The sequence below is a fragment of the Camelina sativa genome, chromosome 2 (assembly GCF_000633955.1).
Source record: "Camelina sativa cultivar DH55 chromosome 2, Cs, whole genome shotgun sequence".
Taxonomy (NCBI): domain Eukaryota; kingdom Viridiplantae; phylum Streptophyta; class Magnoliopsida; order Brassicales; family Brassicaceae; genus Camelina; species Camelina sativa.
In genome coordinates, this window is record NC_025686.1 from 15,322,343 (window position 1) to 15,336,356 (window position 14,014).

Sequence of the window (14,014 nt, forward strand, 5' to 3'; positions counted from 1 at the left end):
GTCTTTGTTCGGGGACATGGAACAGAGGGAGCTAGTTCTAGCGGGTAACCACCCAAGAAGTTAGTTCTATGGAGAGTTCTTGGGGTCAGCCAAAGCAGTTCGACTGCTTAGCTAACCCACATGATAGAATGGTCCCCTCTTCAAAGTTAAATAGATTGTGTTAACCACACACACAACAAACACACGTTTCTTTTGGTAAATCAAGTATATCCTTCATTTGTGAATTGATGATGTTTAAATACACAAGAAGAAATAAACTAGCCCACTAAATCTACAGTTAAGATATGTGACTAAGTGGAGATAGAATTTCCCTTAATTTAGGATAAACAAAGACAAGATAATCTCAACTTTATCTTCGACCTAGATAATGTCGGTTTACTCCAGTTAACTGGTTATGTTCTCATCACCACATCCATCCCTGAGTTACTTTGAAGAGCAAGTTAGCGGAGCCGAGTTTCACTCGCAGCACATGGAGCGCGTCGTGAACTTCTTGGATGGCCGTGCGTGTTCATGCATGCGTGTCAAATTGTTGGGTTTCCTGTTCGACCAGGATTCCAAGCTTAGCCATCAAGAGAAAAAAATATCAAATCCAGAGTCTTACTTGTAATCCGGCTTCATTATATTTTCAGAGTCCTTTTAGTGAATGATAATAAGTTCGTCTCTTTTTTGTAAACTTTTGTTCTGAGGCCTTAATGATTCCTTTAAAAGATTCGTTAATAAAGACATGCCACAAGGTATCTGACCACCAATTCTGAGGCCGAGTTCGTTGCATACCTAATGTTGCTCCTCCACCAGTAGAAGAAGGAGAATGGCGTGCTCCCGTTTCACATCATCAATTCATCATGAATCTGAAGGCCCTTATGATCATTTTCATTCTTCCCAAGTCTCGAAGGTTTCCGTTAAAAGCCCTTTTCACTTGGGTTGGTTGAGAGATGAAATATTGATGGTTCCGTTTGTAACTCTCCGACCGCCACCTCTTAGTGGGCCCCATGTCCAATCCCAGTCCATTGGCCCACTTTCCTTAATAGACCTCACGTTCTCTCACTAGGCCCGTAAGCCCATCTATATCTGACGGTCGGTTTGCTACATTCAATAGACTTTAAAGACTTGTTACCGTCCATAAAAATCACCACATGATCTTTCCCTGTGTTTTATCCTCACTCGCACAGTTCCAACAGTCACCTCCCGGAAGGTCATCCATCCTGAGATTACTCCAACATAAGCACGCTTAACTGTGGAGTTCTCTCAGAACCTTTGACCGAAAAGATAAGTTCACTTTGGTGACATAGGTGGCCAAATCAATTCTTTTAAAGCTCTGCGCATGTCCCTGAAACCGGGGTGTCACACTGTTGCTCCCCTGCTGCTAGTGAGGAGGTGGGGAGGGGGGGAATAAAGTGACGTTTGGTTTTTAGCCAAAATTATTCATCCATAAGCATGGACATCTGCGATTGAGCAAGATGCATGATTAATGCACAATCTGAAATGGGGGGAATCGACATTGTGTTGGAAGTCAATCTTTGATTAATGCACAACAAATTGGTGAAATCAGAGTGTTTGGAAGAAGAAGAATCAAGGAAAAGAATCGATGTGTTTGAGGAGAAAAAGAAGAGAAGTCGTGAATGGATTAGTTATTTAAGCCCATATGATAATGGGTTGTTGTTAGTTTACAAACTATAGGTTAAAGTGTTAACCTAAGTATATATTATGTGATGTAAGGTGTATAATGAAGTTATGAAGCATTAACACAAGAGATAAGAAAGGCTTCGGCACAATAACAAAGAACACATTGGCGATATTTCAGCTTTTTGACAGTAAATCACAATCACTAATGGGTGTAAATAACCAATCATTTCCGGAGTTCGTTTTCCAGTTGGAATGTGTGTGCAGAGCTCTCTGTTTGTTTTCAAAACAGAACTTGAGAAGAGATTACGAGACATTGCCCATTTGTTACTGTTGTATTGGGAGACAGTGCCTATTTGTTATATGTTTGGCTGTATTGTCTCTCAACATTCCAGAATATCTCACGCTTTCTGTTCGCGTGTTCCTTTTTCTTTTGATTTCTTGTCTTTTTAGGAAGTCGTGGGAAATTTTCTAAATAATAGACGGACGACAAGAATTGTTGGATGGTGCATTATCTGTCACATTTGACTATAAAACAATTGAGTTTGAAACTACGAAATTATTCACTTGAGTTGGAAATAAAATATTCACTTCAACTGGAATCAATAAAGCACAAAATACTACTGTAGTCGTGAATACAAAAGGTTAAACTGGTATCCACTTGACATGCAAGAGTATTCACTTGAGAGATAGGCCTAATTACAAAAGGTCAAACTTCGAAATATAGTATCTCCTTGAGATCTCAGACCTGGAGAGTGGAGACAGACACCAACAATTAAATAAGAAATCCAAAGGATATTAGAGGCATATCTTATATTTACCAAACAAAGAAAAATACAACCACCTTGAACTGCACCCCTTGTTTGATTATGCATTGATGCCGAGCAAGCTTGACATACTCACCATCATTTCCAAAATATCGGCCATTCGACTCTTGAAATTCCAGAATTCTCTTCTCTCTTCACCGCAGACTTCAACACCATGTCCACTCAACACCAAAACGTGGTACAATAATTTTTCATGGGCACGTTGCACAAAGTCAAAGGCAGTGGCATAAAATACTCTCTAAATTCAAAGTATTAATGATTTAGTATAGCAATTTGAACAAATGAGGAATCAAAAAGAAATTGTAATTAAATCATTACCATTCCGGCATAGTCTCCATAACTTGGGAGATAATATATCGTCACACCCACTGGTGCTTCTTCCTCCAGCAATTGTAAGATTTTCTCCTCAAACTGTTCATACTCTTTAAAAGGATCTCCAACGGGCCTAGAATGGATGACCATCTCCTTGCAATGCTTTTCCATGAATGGTTTGGCCTGTCTCAAAGCGCTAATTCTTTTTTCACTAATCTAATGCTCTGTGTCCACACCTTCAACGATCATGTCAGATGTTAGAAGTTATATACCTGACATAGCAAGCTGAACAGCTGCCGAATGGTCTCTAGAAAGTGTGTGTGCCCAACAATCCCCTATCAATTGTTTTTCTTTCTTGGTCTATTGTCAATTTGAATGTGATAAAAAATCTAGCTTACAGTCAATTTAGGTGGGAGGTTCGCCAATTACATCATCTCTCGTAGTTATCCAAGTAAATGACATTTTTATCATTCTCATGTTGGTCTCCTGATATCAAAACAAAGTTCATAATTAGCAATTAGTCTGGAATAACGTAATTTTCTAGAATAGCAATCTGAACAAAGATTAGTTCATGATTTTTTAACCCATTCAATAAAAAGATTTGAAATATAGTGGAAGGGAATGAGAGAATGAGAGATTGAGTATTTATAGGAAAAGTGATGAAAAAATATATTTAGAAAAATGGGAGTTGCAATTCCAATTCTCAAACTTGAAAACAATTTTAGTACAAAAATATATTTGTGAGTGTTTGTTGAGATCAGTTATTGACAGATAATTCACTTATTGGTCTAGCTAAATCTATTCAGTTATATTTTAAACAATTACATTATCAACTACAAAACTTCACACCAACCATAAATTTAAGCATACAGAGTTAGGGTTTGAAATCTAAAAAATATGTTAAAAATTCAATTACAGAAACAAATATAAACAAATTTAGTGAAGATAAGTTGAAATATAGTTTAAAAATAATTTTGTGGCAAAATATATTTTTATTAAATATCACATACGACTTATGTCGATATAAACCATCCAAAAATTTTAGCTACACTTTTACAATTTTGTTAAAAGGAGGATTTCATATACTAATTTTCAAAACTATCCTCTTTCTAAGACTTTATTAAAAATGCTACTAAAAAATATGTTGTTTAATCGAATATGTGTGTAAGCTAATAAAAATATTCACAAATTATTTTTGGGCTATCGACCATTCATTTGCTTATAGAATCTTTGAATCTTTAATAAATTTTGAGAAACAAAAAATTTATCTCATAATCTCAATTAGGTAAAAAAAGAATAAGAAAATCAAAATACACAATATAATATACATTATATTATATAGAAAAACTTGAATAAAAAGCAAATAATCAAAACTTATACTTTAACATTATAACAATGATTTTTAGTTTCATATTTATATTTAACACATAATTTTTGCAAGATGGAATGTAGTAAATGTGATTTAGTTTTCTTTCATAATTATTAAAATATGTATAATGATAAAAAATTAAGCTAAAAATTAAATCTAGACTTATCTTAACAAAAAGAAAAATCAATTGTCAGAATCCTCCTAATGGCTAACTTTCAATACCAAGTTTTGTATTATAAGATTATATAAATACCAAAAATCCAATGGAATTAGGTTGATAATTCAATAAATTATAAATTACTTTTCTTTTTTAAAAAATATTTATAAATTTTGTTAGTTATGTATAGATTTTCTTTTTATAATATAGGTTTAGAACTTTTACTTTTTTTTAATAAAAACTATTTTAGTAAATTTTGAATTGACATTTGTCAACATCTTATTGATACAATTGACATGTGTCACGATCTTGTTAATGAGTAACTTTGAAACTAAGTTTTATATAATACTTATTTCATAATCTTAATTAGGTAAAAAAAGAATAAGTTAATCAAATTACAAAAATAATATACATTATATTATATATAAAAACTTGAATAAAAAGCAAATAATTAAAACTTATACTTTGACACTATAACAATGATTTTTATTTTCATATGTATATTAAACACATAATTTCTGCAAGATGTAATGTAGTATATGTTATTTAGTTTTCTTTCATAATTATTAAAATATGTATAATAATGAACAAATTACTTTATAAATTAAATCTAGACTTATCTTAACCAAAAAAAAAAACAATTGTCACAATCATGTTAATGACTAACTTTCAAAACCAAATTTTACATTATAAGATTACATAAATACCAAAAAAAAATCTAATGAAATTAGGTTGTTAATTCAATAAATTAGAAATTACTTTAATATATAAATAAGTATTTTTTGTTACTTATATGTATAGATTTCTTTTTTTTTCATAATAGATTTAGAACTTTATTTTTTTACATTTATATATATTAGTAAATTTAGAATTGACATGTGTTGACATCTTAACGATACAATAGACACGTGTCACAATTTTATTAATAAATAACTTTGAAACTAAATTTTATATAATAAGATATATATATATATTGTTATAGATATATTACACATATATATTGTTACAGATATATTACACAAACTTAAAAAGGGATTCCTAACTGGATTAGATCTAACAAGAAGTCAAGAATTACATAATACACATGAGATTAGGAATAATAATTCCATATATAACAATGTTCTTGGTGGAGACATAAAAAAGCAAGCGCACGAATAATCGCAAGGCAGAAAAATAAAGTTTGTTGACCACACTTCTACGTACGGCCATGAATACTGGAGAAGAGTTATCTTTAAAAAAATGGCGACCACCAACAATTATGATGCTTCCGGATGATCTGATATTAAACTGTTTAGCCCGCGTCTCAAGATTATACTACCCAACTCTTTCCTTAGTTTCCAAGAAATTTCGTTCTATCCTCACTTCAACGGAGCTTTACCAAACCCGAACTCTTTTAGGCCGCACCGAGAACTGTCTCTACGTATGCTTACAAAGCCGTAACGACTATAAAACACTACGTTGGTTTACTCTTTGTCTGAGACCAAATAGCTCCAAAAAAGTATTGGTGCCGATCTTTTACCTTGATTCTCCCTATACATCAAGGTCAAATGTTGCAATGCTTGGTTCTGATATTTACGTCATTGGCGGAGATAAGAATTATTCGTCTAACGTCATGGTCATTGACTGTCGTTCTCACACATTGCGTGAGGCACCAAGCACGCAAGTGGCACGTGTGTTCCCATCTGCTTGCGTTGTCGATGAAAAAGTATTCGTACTTGGAGGCCGCGAAAATCTCGATTCAACGAATTGGTTAGAAGTTTTTGATACAAAAACCCAAACTTGGGAGTTTTTACAGATCCCTAGCAAAAAGTTATGTAGTAGCTTTAGGTACAATAGTGTTGGGTATGAAGGAACTATCTATGTGAGGTCCAACTACTTACAAGACACTTATAAACTGCACAAAGGTAGATGGAGAACAGCAGACTTAGCAATAGATACTGGATGGACTCTTGCATCATCTTATTGTGTGATAGAGAATGTGTTCTACCGTTACAAAAACATGACGATCGATTGGTATGATCACAAAGAAAAGTTATGGACAACTTTGAAAGGTTTGGAAAAATTGCCTACTTGTCCTCGTATTCGTAATGGTACATTGGTGGATTATGGAGGGAAAATGGTGGTTTTGTGGGAAGAGTATGTGTATGATAAGAACCACGAATACGAAAAGACAATTTGGTGTGCGGAAATTGCGATTGAAAGACGCCAAAACGGAGAGATTTGGGGGACGATAAACTGGTTTGACGTTGTCTTTACAACCAATGAGCCATATAGTTTAGTGCATGCTCTTGCTACTAGTACCATTTGATGAATATGAAAGTCATGATGATTGTTGTTGGTTCAGTTTTAAACTGAACCAAACCAATTGAACCGAAATAAATTTCAATCGTGTAGGGGTTTTGTGAATTTTGTGTAATGAATATTTATGATATGATTTGGTTTTGCATCTTTATGGTTATGGATTCGGTTCGTTAAAAATATGCGAATCTCTCTGATTAAATTAAATTGAGTCACATCGCCTTTATAATTTTTCAACAACAAAATGGAATAATAATACTGGAAAAAGAAAAAGTATATTAACAAATGTCAACCATTGATGCTGACCAGTCTTGTTTAATCGGACGGCTCCTGTGAATATGATGATGAAGCAGACCTACTCACTCATATCTTTTTCATCTAATTGAAATCATTTTTTTTTTGTTGTGTTTAGAGAAGAAAAAAAAAGAGACAGTGCCCTTTCGCTCACGCTTTGAGTCGTCTCTTCTCCTCTCTTCTTAATCCGCCGTCTCTCGTCTTTTCGCCGGCGTGGTTAGATCGTGCAAACCTCAGGTAATCGTTTTTGTCTGCCGTACCGATCTTCGTTTATTTCGCTTTCTCCGATTTTGTTTTCCCCGGATTACGATTCATTTTCGGTTTCCGGTGATTGTTCAGTTAGATCTATGGGGCTTTTGATCATTCGTGTTTGATTATTGTTCAGTTAGGGAGAATGTTGGGAATTTTGAGGCAAAGAGCCATCGATGGAGGCTTGGCTGCTTCGGTATGATGATGATTCTACTCGTTTTTTTTTTTTTCTTGTTTTCGTTTGTAATCTGTTCTACGCTGAGATGATTTGAGGTTTACTTTTGTTGGAGTTTTTTGGGATCGGATTTTTTTTGTTGATTTTGCTATCGTAATTATCTGATTTTTCGAAATTTGGATTTTGGTCAGACTCTTAGAAGGACGCGATCCGCATTGGTTTCTGCTAGGAGCTATGCAGCTGGTGCCAAAGAGGTAACTGTCTTTTATCGGATGTTTTTATATGCGCTTCTTGTGTAGGTTTTGTGATGTTTTGTCATTATGAGCTAGGGAAGATATTTTGATCAATTTAGGATCATGTTGGCTACTGCTGACTATGTAGCTTACCTTTTTTTGTGTTCACCCCCCATATTCGAGTTTAGTGAGCTATATTGGCTTTTGGCTTTATCTTTTGGGTTCTCTCCTGGGTTCGGTCATGGAAAATGGTGGATTTTAGAGGGACTCTCATAGATAATGTGGTAGTAACATTTTAGAAAAGCCAACGAGTGTGGCTTAAGTTAGATTTTTGTATTTACAATTTTTGAGAGCCTTCAATTTATTGTCAATATATCTGAAACAAGTTTTTCCTTGTATATGGATTTTCCCTGATTATTATGTAATTGCTTACATTTTTGTATGCAATTCCTTGTTTAGATGACAGTGAGAGATGCTCTAAATTCTGCTATTGATGAGGAAATGTCTGCAGATCCTAAAGTATTTGTCATGGGTGAAGAGGTTAGTTGCAGCTGACATGTTTTGATTTATTCATCTGCCATTTCTAATCAAATATTTATTCATCCTTTTTATCTTTTCTTTTGTAGGTTGGCCAATATCAGGGTGCATACAAGGTTAGAATTATTTACAATGGTACTTGATTTTTCCACTTAATTATCTCTGTTTTTTACCCTGATCTGATGCTGGAGGTCTATCATGTACTCATAGATCACTAAAGGCCTTTTGGAGAAGTATGGTCCTGAGAGAGTATACGATACCCCTATTACCGAGGTTTGAAAATCTTATTCTATTATGTTGTAGTGTGCAGCTGCAATCCGTATGTCCATGTTTATAGATTGAGAAGATTTCTGACAGTCCATCTTTTAATCACTTTTTAGGCTGGATTTACTGGAATTGGAGTTGGTGCCGCCTACGCTGGGTTAAAGCCTGTTGTCGAATTTATGACGTTCAACTTCTCTATGCAGGTTGGCCTTGTTTGTCTGTATTTCGTTCATACTACAGTTTGCCTCATTCTTTGACTTGATTTATGCATCATTTGTTGAGTCACGGAATCATGCACTGTGGTACAAATATATCTCCAGGCATCATTGACTTTTAATTTTCTTTCAGCATCTTATACGATTGACATTAAGGTGCACAAAATTCCTATTTATTTCCCAATGTGTATTTTAATATCTTTTGGACTTTTTTCAGGCAATTGATCATATCATCAATTCTGCTGCAAAGTCAAATTACATGTCTGCTGGACAGATAAATGTACCCATTGTCTTTAGAGGACCCAATGGTGCAGCTGCTGGTGTTGGAGCTCAACATTCTCAGGTAAATGCTAACGCAAGCTTTGTGCAACAAAATTTTCTTATAATGAATAATTTGTTGCTTTGCATTCCTTCAAACATTACCTTCAGCTTCTCTGAAACTGATAATGATAGTCGAATAGGATCAAGGAATTAAATTATGGCTTTAAAATGGATTAGATTTCCCCTAAATAATCAGGCATTCGGCTGTATGATTAAGATAAAGGTTCTTAGTACGGTGGCATGCAGCTGTTTTCTCTTGATGTGGCAATGCAAACATGAAAGTATGACTGTTTGTCTCTCAGAAGGGCGTACCATCTTGAACTGTATGACTAACTTGATGATACATGCATTTAGGAATTATCACTGTCTTTCTAGTGGGTCATTACACTATATGACTAATATGATCAACACAAACACAAGATATGAGGAATTATCCATGTTGATGACTGGCTGGATATTCCATTTGTACATCTGGATTTTAAATGGGGATATTCTGGTCTACATTTTGCAGTGTTATGCAGCATGGTACGCCTCAGTTCCTGGTTTGAAAGTTCTCGCTCCGTATTCAGCTGAAGATGCTCGTGGTCTTCTTAAAGCTGCCATTAGAGACCCTGACCCTGTTGTCTTCCTTGAAAACGAGTTACTGTAAGTAGCATGCCTAGCTTGAATTCTGACATGTAAATAGATCCCACAGTCACATATTAATGTCCCTTTAATTTGGTTCAATCATGCAGATATGGTGAATCATTCCCTATTTCAGAAGAAGCACTTGATTCAAGTTTCTGTCTTCCCATAGGCAAAGCCAAGGTACAGTCACTCGGTATCTATATGTCTCTTTAATTTGTCTTCAATGTAGCAGTTAGATGCTTTAATGTTGTCTTGGCCTATAACAGATTGAACGAGAAGGAAAGGATGTAACGATAGTAACTTTCTCGAAGATGGTCGGTTTTGCTCTCAAGGTATGCCATTTCCCACTTCCACGAGCACCTTTTAGTAATCAAAATTGAGAACTTTTTGGTTAGTTTCATGGCTATTACTCAAATCTTCCTTTTGTATGGATATTTACCGCACATGCTTTGTTTTTACAAATTGGTGCTTCACTTTGTTCCGTGACTTCCGTCATTAACCTTTTTTTTCAATGTACCCGATTCTAGGCCGCTGAGAAGCTCGCAGAAGAGGGAATAAGCGCTGAGGTATGAAGATTTTTGATTTCAGATTTCTCTCTCTACCTAAAACCGATATTGTGATTCTGCTCAAAAGCACTTCATGAACTCTGAAGTTTTTTTAATAAAATGTTTAGGTAATAAATCTTCGATCAATCCGTCCGCTTGACAGAGCCACCATCAATGCTTCAGTGAGGAAAACAAGTAGATTGGTAACAGTTGAAGAAGGTTTCCCTCAACATGGAGTCTGTGCAGAAATCTGGTTAGCTTCATTTCCGTCACTCAATAGAGATCTTATATTCAGTTGAATTGTATAAAAATTTTAAAACATGGGTTTAAATTTTTTTGGTTGATCAGTGCGTCGGTTGTAGAAGAGAGCTTTTCATACTTGGATGCACCAGTGGAGAGGATTGCAGGAGCTGATGTTCCAATGCCTTATGCAGCTAACCTAGAGAGATTGGCTCTTCCTCAGGTTTGTTACTGTCCCTTATTTTTTGCATAGAAACTTGTTCCAATGATATATATCTCGTTCTTTATTGATGGAAATGAGATTATAATGATGCAGGTAGAGGATATCGTTCGAGCAGCAAAGAGAGCTTGTTACAGATCGAAATAAAATCGTCAACATCAACACATTTCTTCTTTGGATCTTTAAAGGGAAAGGAAAATAAGAAAAAAAAAAAAAGGAGAAAAATGACCTCTCACTTTTGCTATAAAACCACCATTTCTCGTGATTTATTTCATCGTTTGCTATGATTCTTTGCTGCAGCGGTTTTCGTTCTTCTTTTTGTCCTTCCCAAGTTGATAATTCTAATCTTTGGGGTTTAATTGATGAAATTGATCGAGAACGCTAGTAAAGGAGTTCACAACACGTTTTTTTTCCAACAAATAATGAATGAGGTGTGCCTAATTCAAGTTCTTCTATTCTGGTATTGTTGTTAAAGGAGTGTAAGACGGAGTTAAATCCAGTGATAGCATTGACTATAATTTGGTTGATATGATTGTAATTTGATTTAAACGCGTTGATCATCAACCCATATGGATAAAAAAAAAGTTAAAGCTTTGGTGTGAAAATGAGGTACATATTTGGCGAGCATGGCGAACGCTTTGTGTAATCCTTAAGGCCTACACCCTTTAGGCCCTTAGGAAAGAGAGAAGAAACACGAGCTCGTTGTGATCGTCTCAATTCAATGGACAAGCGAGAGTAGTTTCGGACAGGCTTCAGGTCTGTGGCCACAAAAGTGCCTGGTGATGGGTTTCGTTTCTTCGAAGGGACATAACTAGCCTCTACATCACCACCTCTGTCATTTGTAGTAACGGCGACTACAGATAATTCATCTTTATCATGTTAGTTTGGTTCTACTTTAACTGACGTTTTGGCTTCTCGTTTGTTTTTTAGAGGAATCTAAATAGTTATTTTTGCTCTGCTTCACATCCAGAAATTTAGCTGTGCTTGTGTTGTCACAGCATGAAGGCAAATTTAAACAAGATTCAATATTTGAACCAGCAATCAAGATGTTTGAACATCTATTCACGACAGAACACCAATCTTTGAAGCCTCAAAATCCATTTCAACAACTATACAGTTTAAAAGTAGGATTCTAATACTACCTGAATTATGTGTTTTTACATCAGAGTCAAAATCCATTTGTGCACTCTCTCTCTCTCTCTCTCTTTCTCTATTCTGCTACAAAGAATTTGAACTCCTTTCAAAAAAGCAATCTCTCTCCTCTGAATCGTAACGGAAGCAATCTCTTATTTTGATGCACTGATATAACTCCCCCACAGCTCATTTCTCATTCATCTATTTCCTATCTCCGGATCCCAAAAACTTCTGATCTGCTCCTGAAAAGTAAGTCCATCGATAGCCCGAGCGCTGGAGGAGGTTTAAGTCCCCATATGTACTTTCTAGAAGAAGCCCCACGAGCACCGTCTTTGTTTGATATCTTTCTCATTGATGTCCCTTCCCCGGACTTGTATGATCTCGATAACCCCAAAGAAGTCTCAGGCTTTCCACCAAATACTGATCTTTTCTTTGACTGATCTTCCATTGGGTGCCCAACTGCACCGTCCTGGTGAGGAGGCGGAAACTTCTCACTCTTGCTCTTTCCATTTGTTTGTGATATTGCTCTCCATCTCTGCAAACACACATTAGTAAGGGGAAACATTACAGAATCTTCTGCAAATTCTCACGTTGAAACAAAAAAGTACTATGCTAGATAGTTGATACATATTAGCTGATTTAAAAGTCTTAGCATATGCATATATTATCGTAACTTGATGCAAGCAGTATGACAAAAACTAGTGAACGCATTAGAGGATACTATATAGAAAAATGTATGCTCATATGAAGACTGTGTTTGTGTGTGTGTGGCTTAGTGCAAATGGGATGAGATGAGGATTTTCTCACATCTAAGTTTGATTGGCTCTCGGCATTAGCTTCTGGGGCTGGAACAGCTCGCCCAGTGCGATCCCCACGATACCTTATTCTTCTGGCTCCATCAATACCACTACCTTTTCCAGCAAGACCCTTTTGCCTAGAATTACAATGAATGCAGCCACGAGAAGATTCCAATCATAAATCAATCTAATTGATAGCATGAGTATCAAGAAACAAACAAAAAGAGTTATAAAATTACGTACCTTCTTGCCTCTTCGTCTCTCAGCTTTACATTCAGTTCTTTGGAAGGTGGATACTTTGGTAAACTTGAAGGATCACAAGGTAACGGTTCAGAAGTAAAAAACTGCAAATGCAAACCAAATAATATAGCACTTTGATCAGGAAGTGTGCATTTGCTTGCATAAGATTTGATCACACACTAACCAATTGAAAGATTGGAGGAAAAGGATTTACTCACTTCACTAGTCAAGGCCGAGGTAGAAGTTCCTCGATCAGCAGGGTCTATAGCGAGAAGTGTCTCGACTAGATGCACAGAGGATGGAGGGAAACCATTAAAGGCTTCAGCCACACAGCGTTTGTACGGATGTTGCGGCTTAAAAAGAGTTGCGTTTGGCAGTTTGTACTTCTTCCAGTACGATTCTGAAGGGGAGCCACATAATTTGAATATCTTATGAAGTTGTTCGACCTACAAAGAACAAGTTAGGTAGGAAAAACGGTAAACAACAACCCTATTAAATTTTTGGTATTTTTGTAGTCCACGATCATACACAAAGATAAATCAATTCACCAAGAAGTAGTTATTGCTCTCTGTAATGCCACTCAAATAAGAGGGCCTACAAATTTGTGTCTAATAGAAACTAAGAAATTCTTAAGCAGACTAACTAAAACAAGATAAACACGATTTTGTTTACCTCAGTTCTTCCTGGCATAACGGGCTTGCCAGCAAGTAACTCTGCCAAAATACAACCGGCACTCCAAAGATCAACACCAGTTCCATAGTTGGTAGCTCCAAGAAGAAGCTCAGGAGGACGGTACCAGAGCGTGACAACACGACTAGTCATAGTTTGCTTTTGCTTCGGGTCATAAAACGTAGCCAACCCAAAATCAGCAATCTTGAGTATCCCATCATTATCTATAAGAAGATTAGAACCTTTGATATCTCGATGTAAGACTCCTCGACTATGGCAATGCTCCAATCCAGATAGTAGCTGATTCATAAAGCATTTGACCTGAAGAACCACCAAGAAATAAAAACTCCATTATGAATGATCTAGATATGATACACGTTTGTATCTTTGGTACTGTACTAATCATACTAATCTGATTTTAATTACCTAACTTAACATTAAGTCAAATATGCACAGCTAATAAAGGAACCTAAATCCAATGAATGAGAGTCAGAAAAGACGTTGAAAATTCACCAGAATCAGAAAAACATAATTCAAAATTGGGTCCACCGAAAAATAATTCTAGTATCACCAAAAGCACAAAAGAAACAAAAACCAATCAGACGATAACATTACCATATGTGACCTAAAATAAAGTATCCTAAAGACAAAAAAAAAAAAAAAAAAAAAAA

At 35.6% G+C, this 14,014-nt stretch overlaps 3 protein-coding genes across 3 annotated transcripts in view; 2 read left to right on the forward strand and 1 right to left on the reverse strand.

Moving 5' to 3' along the window:
- On the forward strand, nt 5,493–6,593 carry LOC104725437 (F-box/kelch-repeat protein At4g23580-like). Its single transcript, XM_010444105.1, has one exon. The coding sequence runs from the start codon at nt 5,493–5,495 to the stop codon at nt 6,591–6,593; it is 1,101 nt and encodes a 366-aa protein (XP_010442407.1).
- On the forward strand, nt 6,976–10,958 carry LOC104725444 (pyruvate dehydrogenase E1 component subunit beta-1, mitochondrial). The gene is made up of 15 exons (XM_010444116.2): nt 6,976–7,114; nt 7,263–7,322; nt 7,493–7,555; nt 7,994–8,074; nt 8,161–8,187; nt 8,282–8,344; nt 8,452–8,538; nt 8,768–8,893; nt 9,383–9,516; nt 9,606–9,678; nt 9,765–9,830; nt 10,026–10,064; nt 10,172–10,296; nt 10,392–10,506; nt 10,600–10,958. The coding sequence occupies exons 2-15, from the start codon at nt 7,272–7,274 to the stop codon at nt 10,648–10,650; spliced, it is 1,101 nt and encodes a 366-aa protein (XP_010442418.1). The 5' UTR covers nt 6,976–7,114; nt 7,263–7,271; the 3' UTR covers nt 10,651–10,958.
- Nucleotides 11,565–14,014, reverse strand: part of LOC109124644 (probable serine/threonine-protein kinase At1g54610) — a 3,910-nt gene continuing 1,460 nt past the window's right edge. The window contains exons 3-7 of the mRNA XM_010444125.2: nt 13,347–13,664; nt 12,893–13,120; nt 12,678–12,778; nt 12,445–12,571; nt 11,565–12,172 (exon numbers count right to left, since the gene is read on the reverse strand). Coding sequence (XP_010442427.1) covers nt 11,846–12,172; nt 12,445–12,571; nt 12,678–12,778; nt 12,893–13,120; nt 13,347–13,664 — 1,101 coding nt within the window. The 3' untranslated portion in view covers nt 11,565–11,845. The remainder of the gene's footprint in view (nt 12,173–12,444; nt 12,572–12,677; nt 12,779–12,892; nt 13,121–13,346; nt 13,665–14,014) is intronic.

Excerpts from the sequence above, each read along its gene's own strand:
- LOC104725437 (XM_010444105.1), top strand. The coding sequence starts at position 5,493 with ATGAATACTGGAGAAGAGTTATCTTTAAAAAAATGGCGACCACCAACA.
- LOC104725444 (XM_010444116.2), top strand. The coding sequence starts at position 7,272 with ATGTTGGGAATTTTGAGGCAAAGAGCCATCGATGGAGGCTTGGCTGCT. Across the intron at positions 7,556-7,993 it reads ATGCAGCTGGTGCCAAAGAG|ATGACAGTGAGAGATGCTCT; the intron begins GTAACTGTCTTT and ends TTCCTTGTTTAG. Across the intron at positions 9,517-9,605 it reads TTCCTTGAAAACGAGTTACT|ATATGGTGAATCATTCCCTA; the intron begins GTAAGTAGCATG and ends TCAATCATGCAG.